Here is a 19,066-nt window from a genome sequence, read left to right as displayed (position 1 = left end):
TATAGTGTATGTGTGTGTGTTAAGCTGTGCCATGAATTTTTTTTTTTTAATATTTAAAACTAGTACCCATTTTGATTGTTACAGTAGAAGACGTATTATTATGTACATCTGTACCCCTGTTGCTTAAGTGTTTAGGTGCCAACCATGAACCGCAATGTCTCTGGTTTGACTTTTCCGCTGCGCATCTCTGTCTCCCTCATTTTCTGTCTTCCCTCAAGTATTTTCTGTCTAGCATCAGGACCCATTCCACCTCCAATCTCTTTAGATTAACTTAGTCCATAACACAAAAAAATATAATCTGAAATTGGCATAGTTGTTTTAACATGTTGAGTAGATAGTAGTTTTTTTTTTTTTTTTAAATGGTGAATCATTAGCCCAAGCAGTTTCCACTGTTGCAGACAATGTTTTGCTGTAATTACTGTTGCTAATGATATTGCAAAAAGTTCCCATGGTACCAAAATATACTGTATATAATCAGTAAAAACACCCTTAGGCGTATTACAGTATGACTCGTAATCAATTGTTAACAACACTGATATTTTCTGAAAAGTAGCACCTAAACATAAGTGAGAAAGTTTGCTAACAAGCTCCTTTGTATCTGCTGAAGCTGACGTGTTTTCAGCTAACTGCATTTGTTAAAAGGTATTAGACAGGTTATACATTTTGCATTTAATACGGACTTTCTTTTCAATGACGTAGCAGGAAATTAGATGATAGTCACTGTACAAATCATACCTTAGTCACTTTCCACAGTTTTATTTGCATGGACCTTCATGCAACATGTAGAGGAAAGAACTGAACATGGGTGAATGTTGGACAGATGGCTCCCTAATGCTGCTCAAGGAACAAATGACCACAGAGTGATCAGAACCACCAAACAGCTGGTGTGAAGCGGCTCCACACAAGTCTGATGATGTGTTTATGTGTGTGAGGTGTGAGAGAGGCCACAGGCAGAATAGGGTCATGACCGGATGGCACACACATGCATAGAAACCAATTCATATCAATGAAATAAATATGGAAACAACTTGATTTGTGATCACACGGCCCTTATTCTTTATTCATCTAATTCTATCACTCAACCACAACTGTAGCTATCGGAAAGGAAGCAAATTTGGAGTGAGAATGTGTGATCCTGATAAGTACAGAAACACATACAAAACAGTGTGAAAGCTGCATGTGGGTTTTTCTCTCTGGCTTGACTGTGAATCAACAGTCATCCTGGAGGATATGGAAACCCCTCCACAGGAGACCTTGCATATGGCCTAAAAATACATAAATGTGTGTACATATGTGTGAATAATGATGGACCCTTGAAGCTGACAACTTGATTAGACAACATATGGGTCCACCAGCAACATTAGCTGTTTGGCTATCATTTAATCTATGCACATATGAACACACACATGAAAATACACACATTCACACACTAGCACACACCCATAATTGAAACACCTGATGCCCTGGCACCAGGTCATTCCCATTATCATACGCAACTGGCTGTGCCTCATACTGGCTGTGATTTCTGAGACTGATTCAGTTTAATGGCTTTGCTTTTCAATGTGCACAAATGTGTGAGTGCTTACATGTGCACACATGTGCAACCACACACACATACACCAATACCCACTCACACATAGGTACTATAGTGTACATATACAGTACCCACCTGTATGCAAGTTCACATACACATATACACAAGCACACACAACAAGAAGATAATAAGAGAAGTTAGAGGTCTGAAATTACGCTGTGGTATACTCAAACCTGAACACTGTGGCCTTGTGTCACTTTGACCCCAGACAGAAAGACAATAACCCTAGACGGCAGCAGAAACACCTTCATTACTCTCTGTGTCCCTTCTTTGAGATCATGTTAGTTTACCCTTCTCCCTGTTCTCCATGCCAACATTCTCCCTGTTCTAATCTCTTCAACTTTTAGCTTTCTTCACCTCTGCTCCCTGTTCTCCTTCTCCTTAACCAGCTTTGATCTGAAACTTAGCAGTTCACTGACAATCATTTATCTTCTCCTACACGCACACACACAAGTCTTAGAAACACTTTCGCGAGTTAGGAAATAATAAATGTGACATAACAGTAAAACGTCTACTGGCAAAATGACCATAGTCCTATATTAAATTACATTTGGTTTGCATTTGTATCATGAACAACATTAAACACACAACATTTAAATAATGAGATCCCTCAAATTACTTTGGCTATATCCATTTATCTATCAGTGCATTATTTATATATACTGGAGAGGGTCAGGAGGTGGGTGGTAGGTTAGGTGTAGGGGTAACATCAAGGTACTTTACATTGTAACATCAAGACCTTACAGTACTACAGAGAAAAACAACAAATCCCCTTGAGCAAGCACTTGTCAACAGTTGGAAGGTAAATCTCCTTTTAACAGGAGAAACCACGGACAGACCCTGGCTCCTGGTGGGCAGCCTTCTGCATCAACCGGACGCGGTGAGAGGATAGAGGAGAAGGAAAAGATGAGCATCAAAGAACAACAGACAAACACTAAGCAGGTTACTAGGACTAGTAAATGCTCATTAGTAACATAAAACCCCTGAGCCAGGGATACCTGCAGAAAGGTAGAGGGAGAGACAGAGAGAGAGCGCACAAACTACAGGAGAAAGTCACTAAGTTAATGACATGCAATGGTGGCATATGCATGGAGAATGAAGAGAGGAAAGGTACTAAGTACGTCATGAGATGACCCCAACAGTATAGTGCATAGTACATTGTACTATGCACATTGAAAGTAATCACTTTTTATGTTTCGGAAACATATTGTAACTTGTCATGTGACAAGTCCAATTTATTTGTGACAAACAGTTAATCAGCGTTGCCTTAATTTCTCCAATTTCTGACAAGTCATATAAACACAGTAATTTACAAAGTTGTAATATTTCAATCTTTAAATCTTTGCATATTCCCTGACTGGATTGCCTATTGTGGTGGCCTTACCTGAGGCAGCCAGTAGCATTGCGCAGCACCTGGGAAGTATGAAGTTGGAGCTTGTGGTCCTCAAGATGATTGGAGGAGGAGTCCCAGTTAGAATGGGGTATGATGACACTGTTGGTTAGAACGGCCAGGGCGTCCTGGATAATTGGCATTTTCAGAGCATCGCATGATGACAGGTTCCACAGCACACCTGCACTTACAGGCACACAGAAATAAACACACATTAAGTGGAATTAATAACAATAACATTGTATTGTATTTCATTTACAGTGGGTATAAGCCAATTCCAGTGCTCAAGTATGGTGCATGCTCACACATTCATAAGGATTACTGGGACATCTAATGTTATGGAGCCATCACTAATGTTATTTACACCTGTGCTTCTCTTGCTTTGACAAGTGAAAATGTCTGCCATGAAAAGCTCTACACAAATGTAATGCTTAGATGTAGGTAAATCATAATTCTGCTTAATTTCAGGACATGAACAAATTTATACAAAATACAGTTAATGATTATCAGTATATGACAGGTCTTCAGTTAATTATTGAAGGTGTATCATGCTACAGAATACAGTTTACACTGTTTGATTCATGCCTCTTTAATAACCTTTCTGTTAACCTGTCAAATGTGTTCTTCAGCACAGCTAAGTGAGAACAGCTCTGTCTTACACTTTGCTTTTTCTCTTCTTCATTCCCAATCAATGTAAACTTTCTGCATGACAATTATAAGCATGTTTTTTTTATGGAAATTTAAAGCAAATGGTTTCATTAACCTTACAGCAATATCACAGGAAATACATTTGGTTGTATTTTTTGAGGTCATTACAGTTTAAGCCTGACCTTCTGGTTGGCTTCAGAACTTAAAACAGCCTAATAACAAATGCTTTTTAACCTACCACATAATGATACTGACTTCAGCCAGATCTTTATATTGCACTGGCACATTACAAATGAAGTGTGGAGGTACACCATGACTGGCACCGTGGGACAAAAATTACTCCTTTTTTATCATTTTTGAGAAATCCACCTACTCCGTTATTCTGGAATGCAAGTCTACAATCTACCTGATACTTGTGATAGCTGAGGAAATTAATTAGCTTGTTGGTCCAGGCAGAAAGCCAGCTGTCCCACCAGTGCATCTTTTATCGCACACTGTGTGGTGTTGAACACACACACATATGGTAAATACACTCTTAGCATATGCAGAGATACACAGTTGACATACAAAACTGTATGTACACACGAGTTGGTAGAAAAACTTGTTTGTATTTATAGTACACAATGATGCAATCAGTTGTAATGACATGCACTGTACAAACACAGACACATGCATGCTACTGTAACACTTAATGACATAACATATGAGTACACACAAACGCACACACACAGGCAAATCTTCCTTCTTGTCAGATGGAATACCAGATGCCTCTTCACAGACAGGCGACATCACTAGCTTTGATGGTCAGCTGTGACACACTCGTGCACATGCAAACCACATATTCACATACATGCATACAAACACACACGCTTCATCAGTATTCACACATTCAAAGTATGTTGATTAGTTCCTTCTGCTTGCTTTGGTCATCTCTACTGAAAGGGCAAGAGATATAAAAACAAATATAGGGCTCTATTCTCCTGAAACAGGGCACAGACACACAAGCAAAATCTCCACACACAAACACCTGAGGCCATTGTTGCCCTGATTTTCTGTCTCTGAAAGAGCCAACACACATCCTCCTCACAGATCCTGAGTGCTGGTGGGGGGTCAGTGGGGAGGGGTGAGGTCATTGCATATGCCAAGTTGGTTGTGTGATGTCTGAAATGGAGCATGTAAGGCATACTTTGGGTTTATCAAATATGCGGTAAAATACATTCAGACAATCAGCTAGTTGATGGTTTTTTTTACAGTGTGGGGGGCTGGTTTTTTGTAGTTGATGATGTCCTGCAGGCCTCTCAACATTGATGCAGGGCCATTAGCTGAAAACCTTTTTTTTTTTTAGCTTTTCAGCTATGATTTCCAGTGTGTTTCTGGCCTGGTTATGCAGGACTGTGTCCTCACTTCTGCAGGCCTCCTCCTTGGCTTGACAGAGCTGCCTGAGTTTAACTGTGAACCGGGGCTTGTTGTTTTTGAAAGTGGAGAATATTTTAGTAATATTTTAGTCTTAGACATATACATATCCTCACATAAACTGATGTACAAGGTCTCTGTAGATACAACCTCAAAAACAATCCAATTAGTGCAGTCAAAGCAGGCCTTTACCTCCAGCTTTGCCTAGTTAGTCCACCTTCTCACAGTTTTGACCACAGGCTTTGCATAATTTAGTTTCTGCCTGTAAGCTGGGAGAAAAGGAACCAAATTGTGATCAGAGAGTCCCAAAGTTGCATGGAAGGCAAAGCAATAAGTGTCCTTTAATGTAGTATAACAGTGGTCCAGTGTGTTTGTATTCCAGTTGGGGCTCTTAATTTGTTATGTTTGTTGGCAGTTCATGGCTGAGGTTTGCTCACTCAGCCAGGTATTGTATCACCGCACTGTTAATGAGGCCTGAGGTGGGATGTAAACACCAACCAGAATAAAGGAGGAGAACTCATGGTGAGAAAAAAGGTTTGCAGTTTGTAAGTTTGGACTTCACAGTTTCTGTAACACAGGCACATCTGTACACCAACCCTTATTTATTTAACAGCTGATTCAACCTCCTCTTGTTTTCCTCAATAGCTCCATTATGTGGTCTGTTCTGTGGAGAGGGAAACCAGGCAGCTGTAATGAGCTGTCTGGGGTGGACACACCAAACCAAGTTTCAGTGAAGCACAAGGCAATCAAATGTGAAAAGTCCTGTTTGTCCTCTTGATGAGTAGCAGCTCATCTATTTTGCTGACTAAAGAATGAAGATTCATCTGGTGAATGGATGGGAGCAGAGTTTGAAGTCTCCACTGATTAATCGAACCAGTACACCGGTGCGCTTTCCTTGCCCGAGTCTTCGTCAAGCCTCATAGAGACCTAATGCTCCTGTAACCAAGATCTCGATTGGCACCAAACTGTGTGGAGTGGACTATTGGGTGATTAACTTTTCACTTCTTAAAGTTATCATATTGGAGATGCAAAAGGCGGGACAAATAAACAGAAACAGTGAAAGCATAAGAGAGTGAACTGAGGCAACCATCAGTGGCACCATCTTCCACCTTTATGACAGTTATCATCTTAAACAAATATCAAGACTTATGACCAGACATACGTAATTTAAGAGGTCCCTGATGGATTAGATGCTAGGATTTAGTGCTCTCACCACTGTGGCCTGGGCCCGATTCAGGGTTGTGTCAAAAAGGGCATCCAATATAAAATGTGTCAAATTCCAACATGCGAGTAGTCAGTGTGGCGACCCCTAACGGGAACAGCTGAAGGTAGCAGACAGATGACCAGACAAAATTTAGATAAACTACTTCATGTCTTTATCCAAAGTAGGGTTGACTCGAATGGTTTTTTTGTCTGGCCTTCCAAAAAAGTTAGCTTGAGTTCATTCAAAACATTGCTGCCAGAGCTCTAACAAAAGGTGATACTGATAGTTTATAAATCACTCAATAATATGGAGACAAAGACACTTCTGATTTGTTTTTAGACTTTAAACTGGGTAGGGCTCTTATCCTAAAAAGCAGTCAGCAGGTAGAATCATAAGTCAGAATCATCCTAGGTTATTATGCTGCCAACTTCCTGATGATCTGTAATGTGCCATAATTCTAGCCACTTCTAAAGGAATTAAACTGTGTGCTAACCAGCATCAACACAGGCTCACATATCAGTACAAAAATTTTTGTTTGGTGCAAATCAGGTGCAAACTTGCACCCCAGAAAAACTGCATAAAAACTGCATTTGCCTAGGTGCTGTCACTCCACCTGCAGGGAAACTGAGCCCATGGTAAAAAACAATCAGATAAAATGAAACAAAGAATGACAAAGATAAAAAAAAAAGAAAGAAATGGCAGAAGTAAAGGTTTAGAAAGACGGGAACAAATCGTGACAACAGAGGAAACTGTGATCTTGAAGCTCACTATATCTCAAGCATTTGGTGTCAGACTCCAGATGCCAGGTGTCAGTCAGTTAAAATATGTAATATATACTCTTCATTTCACAATACAATATACATGATCTAACTTGTCTTCATTTCTTGTTAGATGTGAATGATTAGAGAGGTTACAGAAGGATGAATGAAAAAGATTGCAAAACAAGATTGAGAATGAAAAAACATTTTCTTAAAAAAAAGAAAAGCATTCTGAAATTAATTTATGAACAAACAAAATCCACACAATCTTGCATGTAAACTATAGAATTAACATTTAATTCTGGGAAAAACTGTAGAAGAGAAAATCAGAGTGAGAGAAACTCAGAGTCAAAGCGGGACATAATATCCAAATGTAAGAGAAAAAAACAAGGCTATTATAAAATTGAAAGACAATGAAAAAAAATGACTGTGAGAAAAACTGAAAAGAGAAAAAGAGGCAAGAGAGAGTGAAAATAGAACTACTGAGTATATGTGCCCAAGAGAAGGAAGGGTGATAATAAGGCGATGACCTTGTATGCTGTTTGACAGCAATCAAATGCTCACACTCAGACAGCTTGTGTATATATATGTGTGGTACCACTGCTTTCACTAATGAGCCTCATGTTTCAAATCTTCTGTCTCTCTCGTTTTCCTCACATTCATACATGCTCTTTTCAAACCGATGTAAAAGCTCAAAAATATGCAGAAACACACAGATAAACTCTACGGCCCCTAGAGCAAGGGTAAAGACATACGTGTTTGGAAACACACTTCACTTAACACCTCGGTGTGTTCTTTCTGATTTTGTCTCTTTTTTCCCCTCTTTTTTTCACTGTCGGTTTATTTCTCAAGTGGTCAGTGTTGTCACGATGTGATTGCAATCATGTTAAATATTGTTGTCCCTGACAAGCTCATAAAAAAAATCTCTCAGAAAAATCAACTCAGCTGTGTTTCTTTGACTTCACTGTCCAGTAAACCTGAATACACACAAATTAAACATATGCACACACAACACACATTTAAAATGTGAAATGTGTTAATACGTTATTATTTTTGCAAACACAGATAAAGATCAGTATTGAGAAGGAGGAAGAAACTGGCTTCTTCTGTTTTGTGGGGCAAGGACATTGTGTCTGCCACTGTCTAATATTGTCAAAATTCAAGGATGACACACGCACACACACCTGCCTGCTCTAGAAACACAGATCTGTAATGCTTCACTGAGCCCAGTGTCCTTATGGGTATCGTCGGGTGACCAACAAACAATGACATCATACTACAGCCTTTGTGTGCGGCTGTACGTGCATGTACCTGTGTTTTCTTCCCTTCTCCCTCTGCTCTCTGTCTTTATCAGTTTTGCTCCCTCCTCTGAAAAGCTCCCCTCAGACACTTGACAGACAGTTTCCTAGGAGCTGGGTGATTTGGGTAAAAGGGGATTTGATTGCATGAATTTATAAATAAATGAGAGTATGGCTTGTAAAGGAGAGAGTGAGGCCTGTCAGGCCTCAAGTGGAAATGTTTTATTAAACAGCCTTCATCTGTGCAGCTCAAAGTGAATTAGTTAGCTGTGGGGTCAACCCTAGTGATAAATAAAGCTAAAGAGGACAAATTACATACAGTGGGTACGGAAAGTATTCAGACCCCCTTAAATTTTTCACTCTTTGTTATATTGCAGCCATATGCTAAAATCATTTAAGTTCATTTCCTCATTAATGTACACACAGCACCCCATATTGACAGAAAAACACAGAATTTTTGACATTTTTTGCAGATTTATTAAAAAAGAAAAACTGAAATATCACATGGTCATAAGTATTCAGACCCTTTGCTCAGTATTTAGTAGAAACACCTTTTGAGCTAATACAGCCATGAGTCTTTTTGGGAATGATGCAACATTACTTGGCCGCATTCATCCTTTCCTCGATTGCAACCAGTCGTCCTGTCCCTGCAGCTGAAAAACACCCCCATAGCATGATGCTGCCACCACCATGCTTCACTGTTGGGACTGTATTGGACAGGTGATGAGCAGTGCCTGGTTTTCTCCACACATACCGCTTAGAATTAAGGCCAAAAAGTTCTATCTTGGTCTCATCAGACCAGAGAATCTTATTTCTCACCATCTTGGAGTCCTTCAGGTGTTTTTTTAGCAAACTCCATGCAGGCTTTCATGTGTCTTGCACTGAGGAGAGCCTTCAGTTAAAAAAAGGGGAAGTGGCAAATTTACTGAATCTCAAAACTCAAAACTGCTTTGTGTGGTCACACAGCTTTCTCCTTCCCATTTTTATTCAACCACCAAACCTACAACTGCTTTTAAGAGAAGCACATTAAATCACATTTTTGACCATCTTTCCCACATTTTCACACCGACTCATCTATCTGGGTGAAACAGACCAAAATGCCACTGAAGCAAAATGACATGTTAAACATGACGACCAACGTTTACCATCCAACCTGACAGCACTGGAGAGGATCTGCAAGGAGGAATGGCAGAGGATCCCCAAATGCAGGTGTGAAAAACTTGTTGCATCATTCCCAAAAAGACTCATGGCTGTATTAGCTCAAAAGGGTGCTTCTACTAAATACTGAGCAAAGGGTCTGAATACTTATGACCATGTGATATTTCAGTTTTTCTTTTTTAATAAATCTGCAAAAATGTCAAAAATTCTGTGTTTTTCTGTCAATATGGGGTGCTGTGTGTACATTAATGAGGAAAAAAATGAACTTAAATGATTTTAGCATATGGCTGCAATATAACAAAGAGTGAAAAATTTAAGGGGGTCTGAATACTTTCCGTACCCACTGTAGCTAATGCACCTACAAAAATCTTTTAAGGAATATATTAAAAAAGATATACTGATTTTCAATGACACTGTAGGTGACAGAAGGTTAATAACTGTTGATGTTAACCTAGGGTCATACAATTTTTCTCCCAGCAGTAGGTTTGTAGAAAACATTTGTCACCACAAGGTTATGTTTTGTATTGTCAGTAAATTGGCACTGTCTGTGCTGGGGCTTTCATTCCCACCAGGGTCTCCCACTGTGCAAATACTGCCATAAAATTTCTGTAGGATGTTAACAATTTTATAGCATAATAGCAGCAGCACAAAGTCATCCTGGGGAATTCATCATTTCCCCACAAGACTCACTGTAATGACTTTGACAGAGCTTTGTCCTCAAGCTTTTCTAAAAAAAAAAAAAATTGAGCTTTGCCTCAAATTAAAATGCCTTTTGCAAATACTGTAACAGTAGTGGGGACATTTAAATTTGGACATCTACACAGAGCAGGCTTGAAATAACACGAAGCAAAAGTAAGCATTACTATTTAACAGCGGTGGTTTGTTGCTACTGTCATCGTTTTGCAGAGGCAGAAAAGTGTAGGTCACTTCTGTTCCCACATACACTCGCTTCCTCTTTGTAACAGTTTTAAGATTTAATACCATAGTGCCATTCTAATACTTTTACATGCTATGCTAAAGAGAATGCACAGATTATCCAGCCCAGTCTGACATGACAATGTACAATGTCTGTGTTGGTTCACAGTGTAAATGTAGTAGTGCCACGATAATGGCTGTAAAATTGTAACATGCTAATGTTTTCTGTATTGCAGGCCAATGTCCTTCTTTGTCTTCTTCTTCTTTGTTTTATCATGGTTAGCAAACAACAAAACTGTGCAATACCGCCACAAATTGGACTGGAGTGTAGATCAGGAAGCTAACATCTAGTGTCCATTGAAGCCTTACAGACGTGAACTTTAAAAACACTGGCAAAGTGGTGGCTGGTCACATGGACAAGGCCAACAGACACCAGATTTTCATGCAGACCTGCCTAAACTTAAGCATGTATAAGGAATATCAGCCATTGTCTCTCATTAATGCTGCCAGAAAGATGTTGCCATGTCACAATTTTCGATCCAGAAAAATCTTCCAATATCACCGTTTTGGAGTTGTTATTGCGAGACAAGTACATTTTGCGTTGCAGAGTCAATATAACTATTATACATTTTGATGTGAAACTGGACTGGAATATCAATCAACCCTTTAAGACATTACTGTGGCTATAATGTACATTTGTCTCCAATTTTCCAAAAGGCAAGCTATAACTTGTGTGTTGCACAAGAATCACAAATTGAAGATGTTTGCGAAAATACCGACATTTATAACACAAGACCTTCCTCAAAAGCTGATTCTTAGCTCAGCAACAATTGTAGAGGAGGCAGCAGCAGCTGTAGCAGGGCTGTGCCATGGCTCACTGCCTCAAGGTTAGCCCCCTCCCCCCCCCAAAGATAGCATCTTCTATTGACACAAAAGGCCTCTGCATTGACCACATTTTGACTGACAGGCCCGGAAGCTTCGACTTCAACCTATAAACCTCACACTGAGACCGAGGAAGCCAATGAAGATTGTATAAATTTAAACCTCGGAGCCAACAGGCAAATTGGGGAAATTGTTGAATAGGGAATAGGAAGCTACATTAACAAAGCTGACAATACAGAGGTAGTAATGAGAATGTTGATTTGTTAAGACTCCAGCACAACCACTTTTTTGAGTCAAGCAATTGAAGATTTAGGTAAAATTCAAAAGCACTTGGCCTATTAGATATTATGAAATCTAAATCAGCTTCTATATTTAAAGACCTGTCTTTATTTTGACTTTTGTCTGCTTTTGTATTTGCAGAGCAAACCTGGAGGTGAACAACATTTTTGATGTCACTGTGTGCAGGTATTCGCTATTTTAATTGACACTTTATGGCAACAGAAATTTTAGAACCTGTGCTTGAGACTGAGCTCATGCAAATACAACAGAAATAATGAGACTGTCCTTCTGGAAAAATGAGTCCATATGTGGTTTGGGGGAGCAGGTTATTACATCCAACAGTAATGTGCTATATAGGTGACCTCTAGCAGTCATAGTAATTACAACAAGAGCAAAGCCAGAAGTTAGGTGGCATTATATAAAAAAATGACAAAAGTCCACACTGGGAAAGCACAGGAATATCTCAAAGAAGACTGTTGTTAAATGATTATTCCACAGCCTTGACCACTGCAGCAGAGAACAATCTTACCTCATTCTCTATTGTATTTATGACAGTAAATTATGACAACACATACTTAATAAAATTACTAATTACACTAAAATTTCAAGTGGATAATTACAGCACAAAGCAAATGAAAAGACTTTCAAATATGGTAATAGCAGGGGAGATCCAGTCAGAAAAGGAAAAAGACAGGAAGAGTTAGGAAAAGGGAGAGAAAAATTGAATTTTACTGTCTGAAACGATTATTTATTGAACTCAGGCCTCGAAATATGATACACTAGGACTTGCAGTGCATTTAATTTATTTGTTGATCTGTTTAGAGACCACACACAAATACACAAATATACTCACTCCATCTCCTAGCTTTTAGTCTCTCCAGCACTGTAGTGTTATACTTCCAGGTGCCAGTGTCATCACTTGTAGCTCAGCATCAATAAAACTGTAAATATTTTTTCTATAATTTTTATTGGTAAACATTCTTACTTCTTCATCTGGAGTAAAAGCAAAAGTACTTTTATAGAACAGCAACTGTACACAGAAGATGGTGGGAATGATTAGATGTTAGTGATCTGATCTTTTCTAAGTCTCTTATTATTTTTCATGCAATATTCTTCTTTTCTCCTCAGCTTAATAGCAGCGGTGTTGAACTGTGACATTTGGATGTGCTGGCTATTCAAAAGGAATTGCCTAATATCTGCCGGTGTACCACATGGCAAGTGCTTCTCCACGGTTACCTTTGGTTGTTGCACTGTGTTTTGAGTCTGGATTTCCTGCTATGGTGTATGTGGGTATTATAAATTGGCAATCAGAGAACATACAGTAGGTCATGATAGTACATTTGGGAAGTTTTGTGACACTGACCAGAAAAACCGTCCACTTAGAATATCATTTATTGGGAAGCTGGGCCATATTATTTTGCATCCCAGAGCACCTTGCATGCAGGATTGCTGGCTACTTCCCATTACCTTTGAATTAGAATTTTACATAAGGGCAGCAAGGACTGGTTTGATGTGGCCACTTCTCTTAGCGTGTTAAGAGCTTTACAGCAGAGCACTGTATCAGTTTATGGCTGTGAGGAGAATTCCTTTATTATGACCTTGATTGACCATCAGTTGAGAAACACATGACCTTCATGCCGGTAAAGGACATGAGGTGTTTAAGAGACTCACTGTTATCATCTTTCTTCCATTTCTTCTCTGCCTTCCTGCATTGTCTCTTAAAATTCCTTAGTTTTTCATTTAGCCTTGGAAGAGAGGAAGATTTATGCCTTTTTATTAAAAATTGTTTTTATTTATTTGTTATTTTTTAACCTGGCAGGAGCAATAGAATTTACAATACTTTTACAGTTGCTATTAAAAACACTGAGCCGCTGCTCTACAGTGAGGCCTTGGTGTTCCTGGGTACTACAAAATCTGTTTAATGCATTAAAAGTTTGACAGGCGGGTGGGAGTGAGTTAATGTGTGTGTGTACGTGGAAGTACACTCTCTTGTGGTCAGTCACTGCAAAGTACAAGGTCAACTGCATGCTCGTTGTAATGATGGGGATGACTGACATGTTGAATTAGATTAAAAGAGTATAAAGGATTGATAAAATCAGACTGGTCACTCCTCTTTTTCTCACTCCCATTCTTCTCATTGTATTTCACCATCAACAGTATAAATAGCATGTCCTGTTTATGCTCAGCATTTCTTCCTTCTTCATCCATCTGCATGTCTCTGTTTGCCCTTCCCTTTCAAGCTGTCCATCCAAGCTGTTATAGTGGTGTCAGTAACAGTTAAACGATCTGGATATATAACACCTCCTTCCTTCTCTCCTCTCCCACATCCTTCATTTTTTATCCACCAGTCTCCAGTGGGCTCTTATCAGTATGTGTCTGTAAAGGCAGAGGCAAAGCTCCTTGCAAGCTTACTGACTGTCATTGTTGTGATCCAGTACGTCCCCGTCTCCTTGGAGAGCATGTGACCTATGGGGATATGTATAAAGATGGATGTGTAAATGTGTGTGTGCGTGAAGATGAGCTTCATCCTGGTAGGGGACAGTGGGGTCAGAGATCAAACTGAACAGAAGGGACCCCACTGACGTTATCACTGTATTCTGTGTCCTTGGGGGCGGGCTTCATGTGTGGTTATGTGTATTTCTTTCACTTTGAATATGCCTGGGTGTGTACAACTTTATCTTTTGAAATGCCCAGTTGTCTTGTAGGAGTTTGCACATGTTCCCCTTATCTCATGACTCACCAGGTGCCACAAAGAAGGCCTTTGTCTGAAAAAAGTTGATGAAGGTGCAGATACGATATAAACTTGCCACCTCAGTGGCCACACTGAATCACATGGAAAACTATGTACATGGACAAAGGAAATGACAAAAGAGGAGAGGAGGAGAGAGAAAATGATACATCATCTCTATCATGGTGTAGAACCAATGTCATGTTGGAAAATATCTGTAGATTGAGATTATATACATGTTTGAGGTGGTGTGTGTGTGAGTGTGAGCATCTGTGTTTATATGAGACAGAGAAAGACGAAGTGCATATGTTAGTGTTTTCTGCAGCACTAAAGGGCCTCTAGTAGAATATTAAATTCTTAGTGGGAGGCATATTGCAAAAACATTTGAGGAAGAAAGAAGAAGAATTATATCAGCTCATGTAATGTGTTTGCATGCGTGTGTGTGTGTGTGTGTGCTTATGTGGGTGTTAAGCATTAATCTATACATCTTTTGCCCACACAGATTGTGTACATCATCACAATATGCACTGTACATAAGTGTGTGTGTGTGTGTGTGTGTGTGCATGCACGCGCATGTGCATTTATAAGTTTGTGGGGGCTGCTGTTTGTGTGTGCGTCAACTACACTGGCTGGCTTCTGCTGCTCATGCCTTCAAGGTTAAAACAAGATTGACCATCAATTGTACAACACTGCACTTCTTGGTGAGAACTGGCATGTTAGGTGGACACCCACACACAGGCATGCTGTGTTTTCATTCCTTGTGGGGACTTTACAATGATTTGCATTCACTTCCTATAGACCTATTCAAACCTATAACCACTACTTGCCGAACCTTAACCCTGACCCTAACACTTAACCTTACCCTAACCTTTAAACATGTTGTCACCCTAGAATTCAATGATTTTCAAGGCTGCGTCGCCACAATGTGAGTGTGTTAACATGTTTCGTTCCCCATAATGTAAGTAATACAAAGGCACACACATGCCCACGCAAACTTATACTGAATTACACTTTATCATCTGATATATAAGAGAAAGGAGAGGACACAACAACATACTTGTAAAAAGAAATTATGTTCAAAAACACTGCTGGCTGAACCAGTGTGTCCCCTGCATTCTTTCCAGAAGTCATAGCTTTGAATACCTATTTGTCTGGTGTTTGAATATTAAATATCATTCACATGGAATGTTGAAATGTTTGGCATCTGAAAGAGCTCAACATCAACAGCCTTGGTCTCTGCAGAGTAAATATTATATATAAAAACTGAATAATTTTCTGTCAGTGAAAATTAAATGTATATATTCTCAGAAGTAAAAGAAGTAAATTCACTCGGCCAACTAAACAGATACTAACACCGTCAAGGCCAAATGAGACAAGCATACACTTTGGTTATGTGTATGCAAGAGTGGCATAAGTGGGTACCAGAGAATTAAACATTTTTAATTTACTGAATACAGACAATTCAAATGAACCAGAAGAGTTGTAGTCACGCAGTAGCCCTCTAGATTCAAGAAACAAGAAGTATGATGGCAATGAGATAATTAAAGAAAACAAACTAAAAGAAACAAAGAAATATTTTGTGTCTTGGTTAGAAACATTGTTGCCTTGTTTGTACTGTACTGGCAAGGTTTGCATATGTACACAAAATACCCAGATATGGTGTGGGCGTGTGTCTGTGCATGTGTGTGTAGCCGTATGGTTGATCCTCTCACCACCACATATAAATTACTGTCTGCACATTAACATAAAAAATGTGCATAACACACAGACACAACATTGCAACTTTTCCTGATCAAACCATAGAGACTTCGTCATGCTGCAAAATAACTACACCATGATATGCCAGGGAAATGAGGTGGAAGCTTGCCACAAAAGACTGTACCTGTGACCAGCTCTCTAATTTCCACATCTCCACTCTTTCTCAGCAGGCGGACCAAGGCAGGAATCCCCCCACAGTTCTTCAGGGCCACTTTGTTCTCATCATTGGCCTTGCCATACACCAGATTCCTCAGGGCTCCGCAGGCACTGCGGTGAACCTCGCTCATCCTGTGGTCCAGTAGGTCGACCAGCAGCTGAATGCCTCCCTGTCTACGGATCTAAGGATGAAAGAAACCATATCAATAAAAATTAGATTAATTTTAAATTCAACCAAAAAATTCTAACTATAAATAAGTCAGTCATCACAGACGTGTATCAAAGGCTCACATATTGTACATAAACAAGAACATCCACCATCACAAATATGCTGGCAATCAGTGCAAGCAGTTATTCTGGTACATGAGTTGAGTCTCTGTGTGGCCTACAGTGTCCGTCAGTCCTGCCAATCAGATTAAAAACCCGGTGTGTCTAACTAAACACAGCAACAACACAGCTAATGAAGAAAGAAGAGCTATGACCAGCTCCGTTTAACATCATGAACTATTTTTCATGTACACCAAAAATAATGGGACAAATGTGTTTATGACCTATACAATATTCATGCCATAAATAAAAATGATCAAATTTACTCAGAATGTTAAGAAACTATATTAAAAAATTTGAAAAAAAGTCACAAAAGACACAAAGTACAAGTTAAAAATAATGCATTAATTGTGTCACATAGTTGAAAACAGATCTCTAGATAGCATAACTTTTACACTTTTTGTAGCAACATTTTATCCTCTACTCCTCTAACAATGCCGACAGCATTTTAAAAGCTAATCCTTAATTGCAGTCTGTGACATTTCACTAAGCAACTTTAACATTTAATCAAGGATAATGATACACTGTGGACTTAACCTGAACTAATGGAACAATGGAGAAAAAAAAAAAACAACACTTTTTGCAGGGTGTAAAACCTAGAAGCCAGTTTGTGCCTCCCCATCTCAGATTTGTTCAGCGAGTCAAATAAAAATTAATGAAGTGTAGCAAAATGGCTACACTTCATTAATGATTATCAGGCTAAAAACTTTGTCTTGCATTTTAAAACTACAAAATACTATATGCATTCTTTGTGCTCCTGTTTTTTATTTTTAAACCAAATGGGTACAGTAACTTTGTACACTCCTGCTGAGAGTCTCCAAGAAAAGTCACAAAAGGCTGTCAGGAAAAGTGCCAACATCCTTTAATAGCAAACTTAGAAGCCTTAGTGAATATTTTAAATTTTTCATGCAGACACATACTTCACCTTCCTATATAATAAATCTTCTGCTGTGGCTTTTTAAAATCTATATGTCTTCACCAAATGCAGACACGTGAGACTTTATTGGAGGGACTTCAAATAGCAGCCACACTTTTCTGTAAAGGGTCATAGAGGTTTCTCTCTAATGTATTTGAAAGCACACACATTTGTACTTCTATCTTTATGAGGACACACTGATGTAATGCATGTCCACGCCCCTTACCCTAACTTTATCCATCAGAACTAAATGCCTAACTCTAATCCTTCCCCTAAGCCTAACTTAAATCTAATTCCAACAAGAATCCTAAAACCAAGTCTTAACCCTCAAAAAGGTGTTTCACCTGGCCAAAATGTCCTCACTTTCTAAAAAATTCTTCACTCTGTAGCAAAAAAAACAAACAAAAAAAAACTTTTTGGTCCTCACTATATAGCAAGTACAAGAACACACACAAAGAGAGAGAGGGTGGGAGAAAGAGAAAAACAAAAAGCCAATCAGTGATCATTGCAGATTTATGATAATATCCTACTCTCACATGCCATGTAGTCAGGACTGTTAGCACAGTGGGGATCACAATGAGGGCACTCTGGTGTTACACATAATGTCTTCCCCCCATGGTGCTACACATATTGCCTTCTCCCTATGCTAGTGCTTATTAAACCCTCCCACACTGCTTCACTGCATAAATCATCATTGGCCTTAGGGGACCAAAGAGCTTAAAGCAGCCTGTATTTAGTCCAGCTGACAGGGGTGCAGTGCTAATCACCAGAAACAGGATGCTGTGATCACCATGAGATTAGTGGGAACATGGACAGAGCAACTGGTGTATGTGTGAGAGAGAGAAAGAGAGAAAGAGAGCCTGGTTTTCATGCTTCCACTTCCACTAATCTCTGGAGTACTGCAACAGGCAAGCTACAGTGTTTACAAACTCCGATCCTCATCTAAGTCATTTTCCCTGTCTTTATTGAACATGAAAAATATATAATTGTGATAATTATGAAGATCGGATCATATTTCATGACCAAATAATGCAGTAAACCAGGCAATTCTAAATGGCTCACTTACTTTTTCTTGCTACTGTACATTTGTAATTTGTCTTTGAATGCTGGGGTTTGTAAAAGGCTTCTGATAGATATGAATTCTCTAATTACAGACCAGTGTCACTGCTTCATCAGCTTTCAAAAGTGTTAGAAATGCAACATTGCGAGTGACAATTAATTTGGATGTTTAATGTTTAATTAAATTGTAAGGATCAAATGTAAGGGTCAAAAGAAAGATAGATCGATAGAAAGAAAGTTGTCAGTGGAACCCCATTTCTTAAAACCATCTTACCTTTATTTATGTTCCTCACCAGACCTGGGACAATACAATAAAATAATTCCTAGTGTGTGTTTTCATCACACAGCACCAGATGCATTGAGTTTACCCAAAGGTAAACAGTTAAGTACAATATATAAGCCAAGCATTTTCCTGTTGCTGTCTCTGGAACTCATTGTATTGTCTGCTGTGGAAATCTCACAAACACCACAGACTGTGTGCTTACAAGTGAAATTTAACTCAACTATTCCTTCATGGTGGAAACATGCAGACGTGAGTCAGGTGGAAAGAGAATGAGGGCGAAAGGAGTGAAAGGGGGAAAAG

The 19,066-nt window shown here is 39.1% G+C and overlaps 1 protein-coding gene across 1 annotated transcript in view; it reads right to left on the bottom strand.

Moving 5' to 3' along the window:
- Positions 1-19,066, bottom strand: part of ctnnd2a (catenin (cadherin-associated protein), delta 2a) — a 228,182-nt gene that overhangs the window by 50,101 nt on the left and 159,015 nt on the right. The window contains exons 10-11 of the mRNA XM_020606459.1: positions 16,150-16,363; positions 2,979-3,165 (exon numbers count right to left, since the gene is read on the bottom strand). Coding sequence (XP_020462115.1) covers positions 2,979-3,165; positions 16,150-16,363 — 401 coding nt within the window. The remainder of the gene's footprint in view (positions 1-2,978; positions 3,166-16,149; positions 16,364-19,066) is intronic.

Source organism: Monopterus albus, unplaced genomic scaffold (genome assembly GCF_001952655.1).
Source record: "Monopterus albus unplaced genomic scaffold, M_albus_1.0 scaffold78.1, whole genome shotgun sequence".
NCBI lineage: Eukaryota > Metazoa > Chordata > Actinopteri > Synbranchiformes > Synbranchidae > Monopterus > Monopterus albus.
This window is presented reverse-complemented; position numbering and strand designations above follow the sequence as displayed.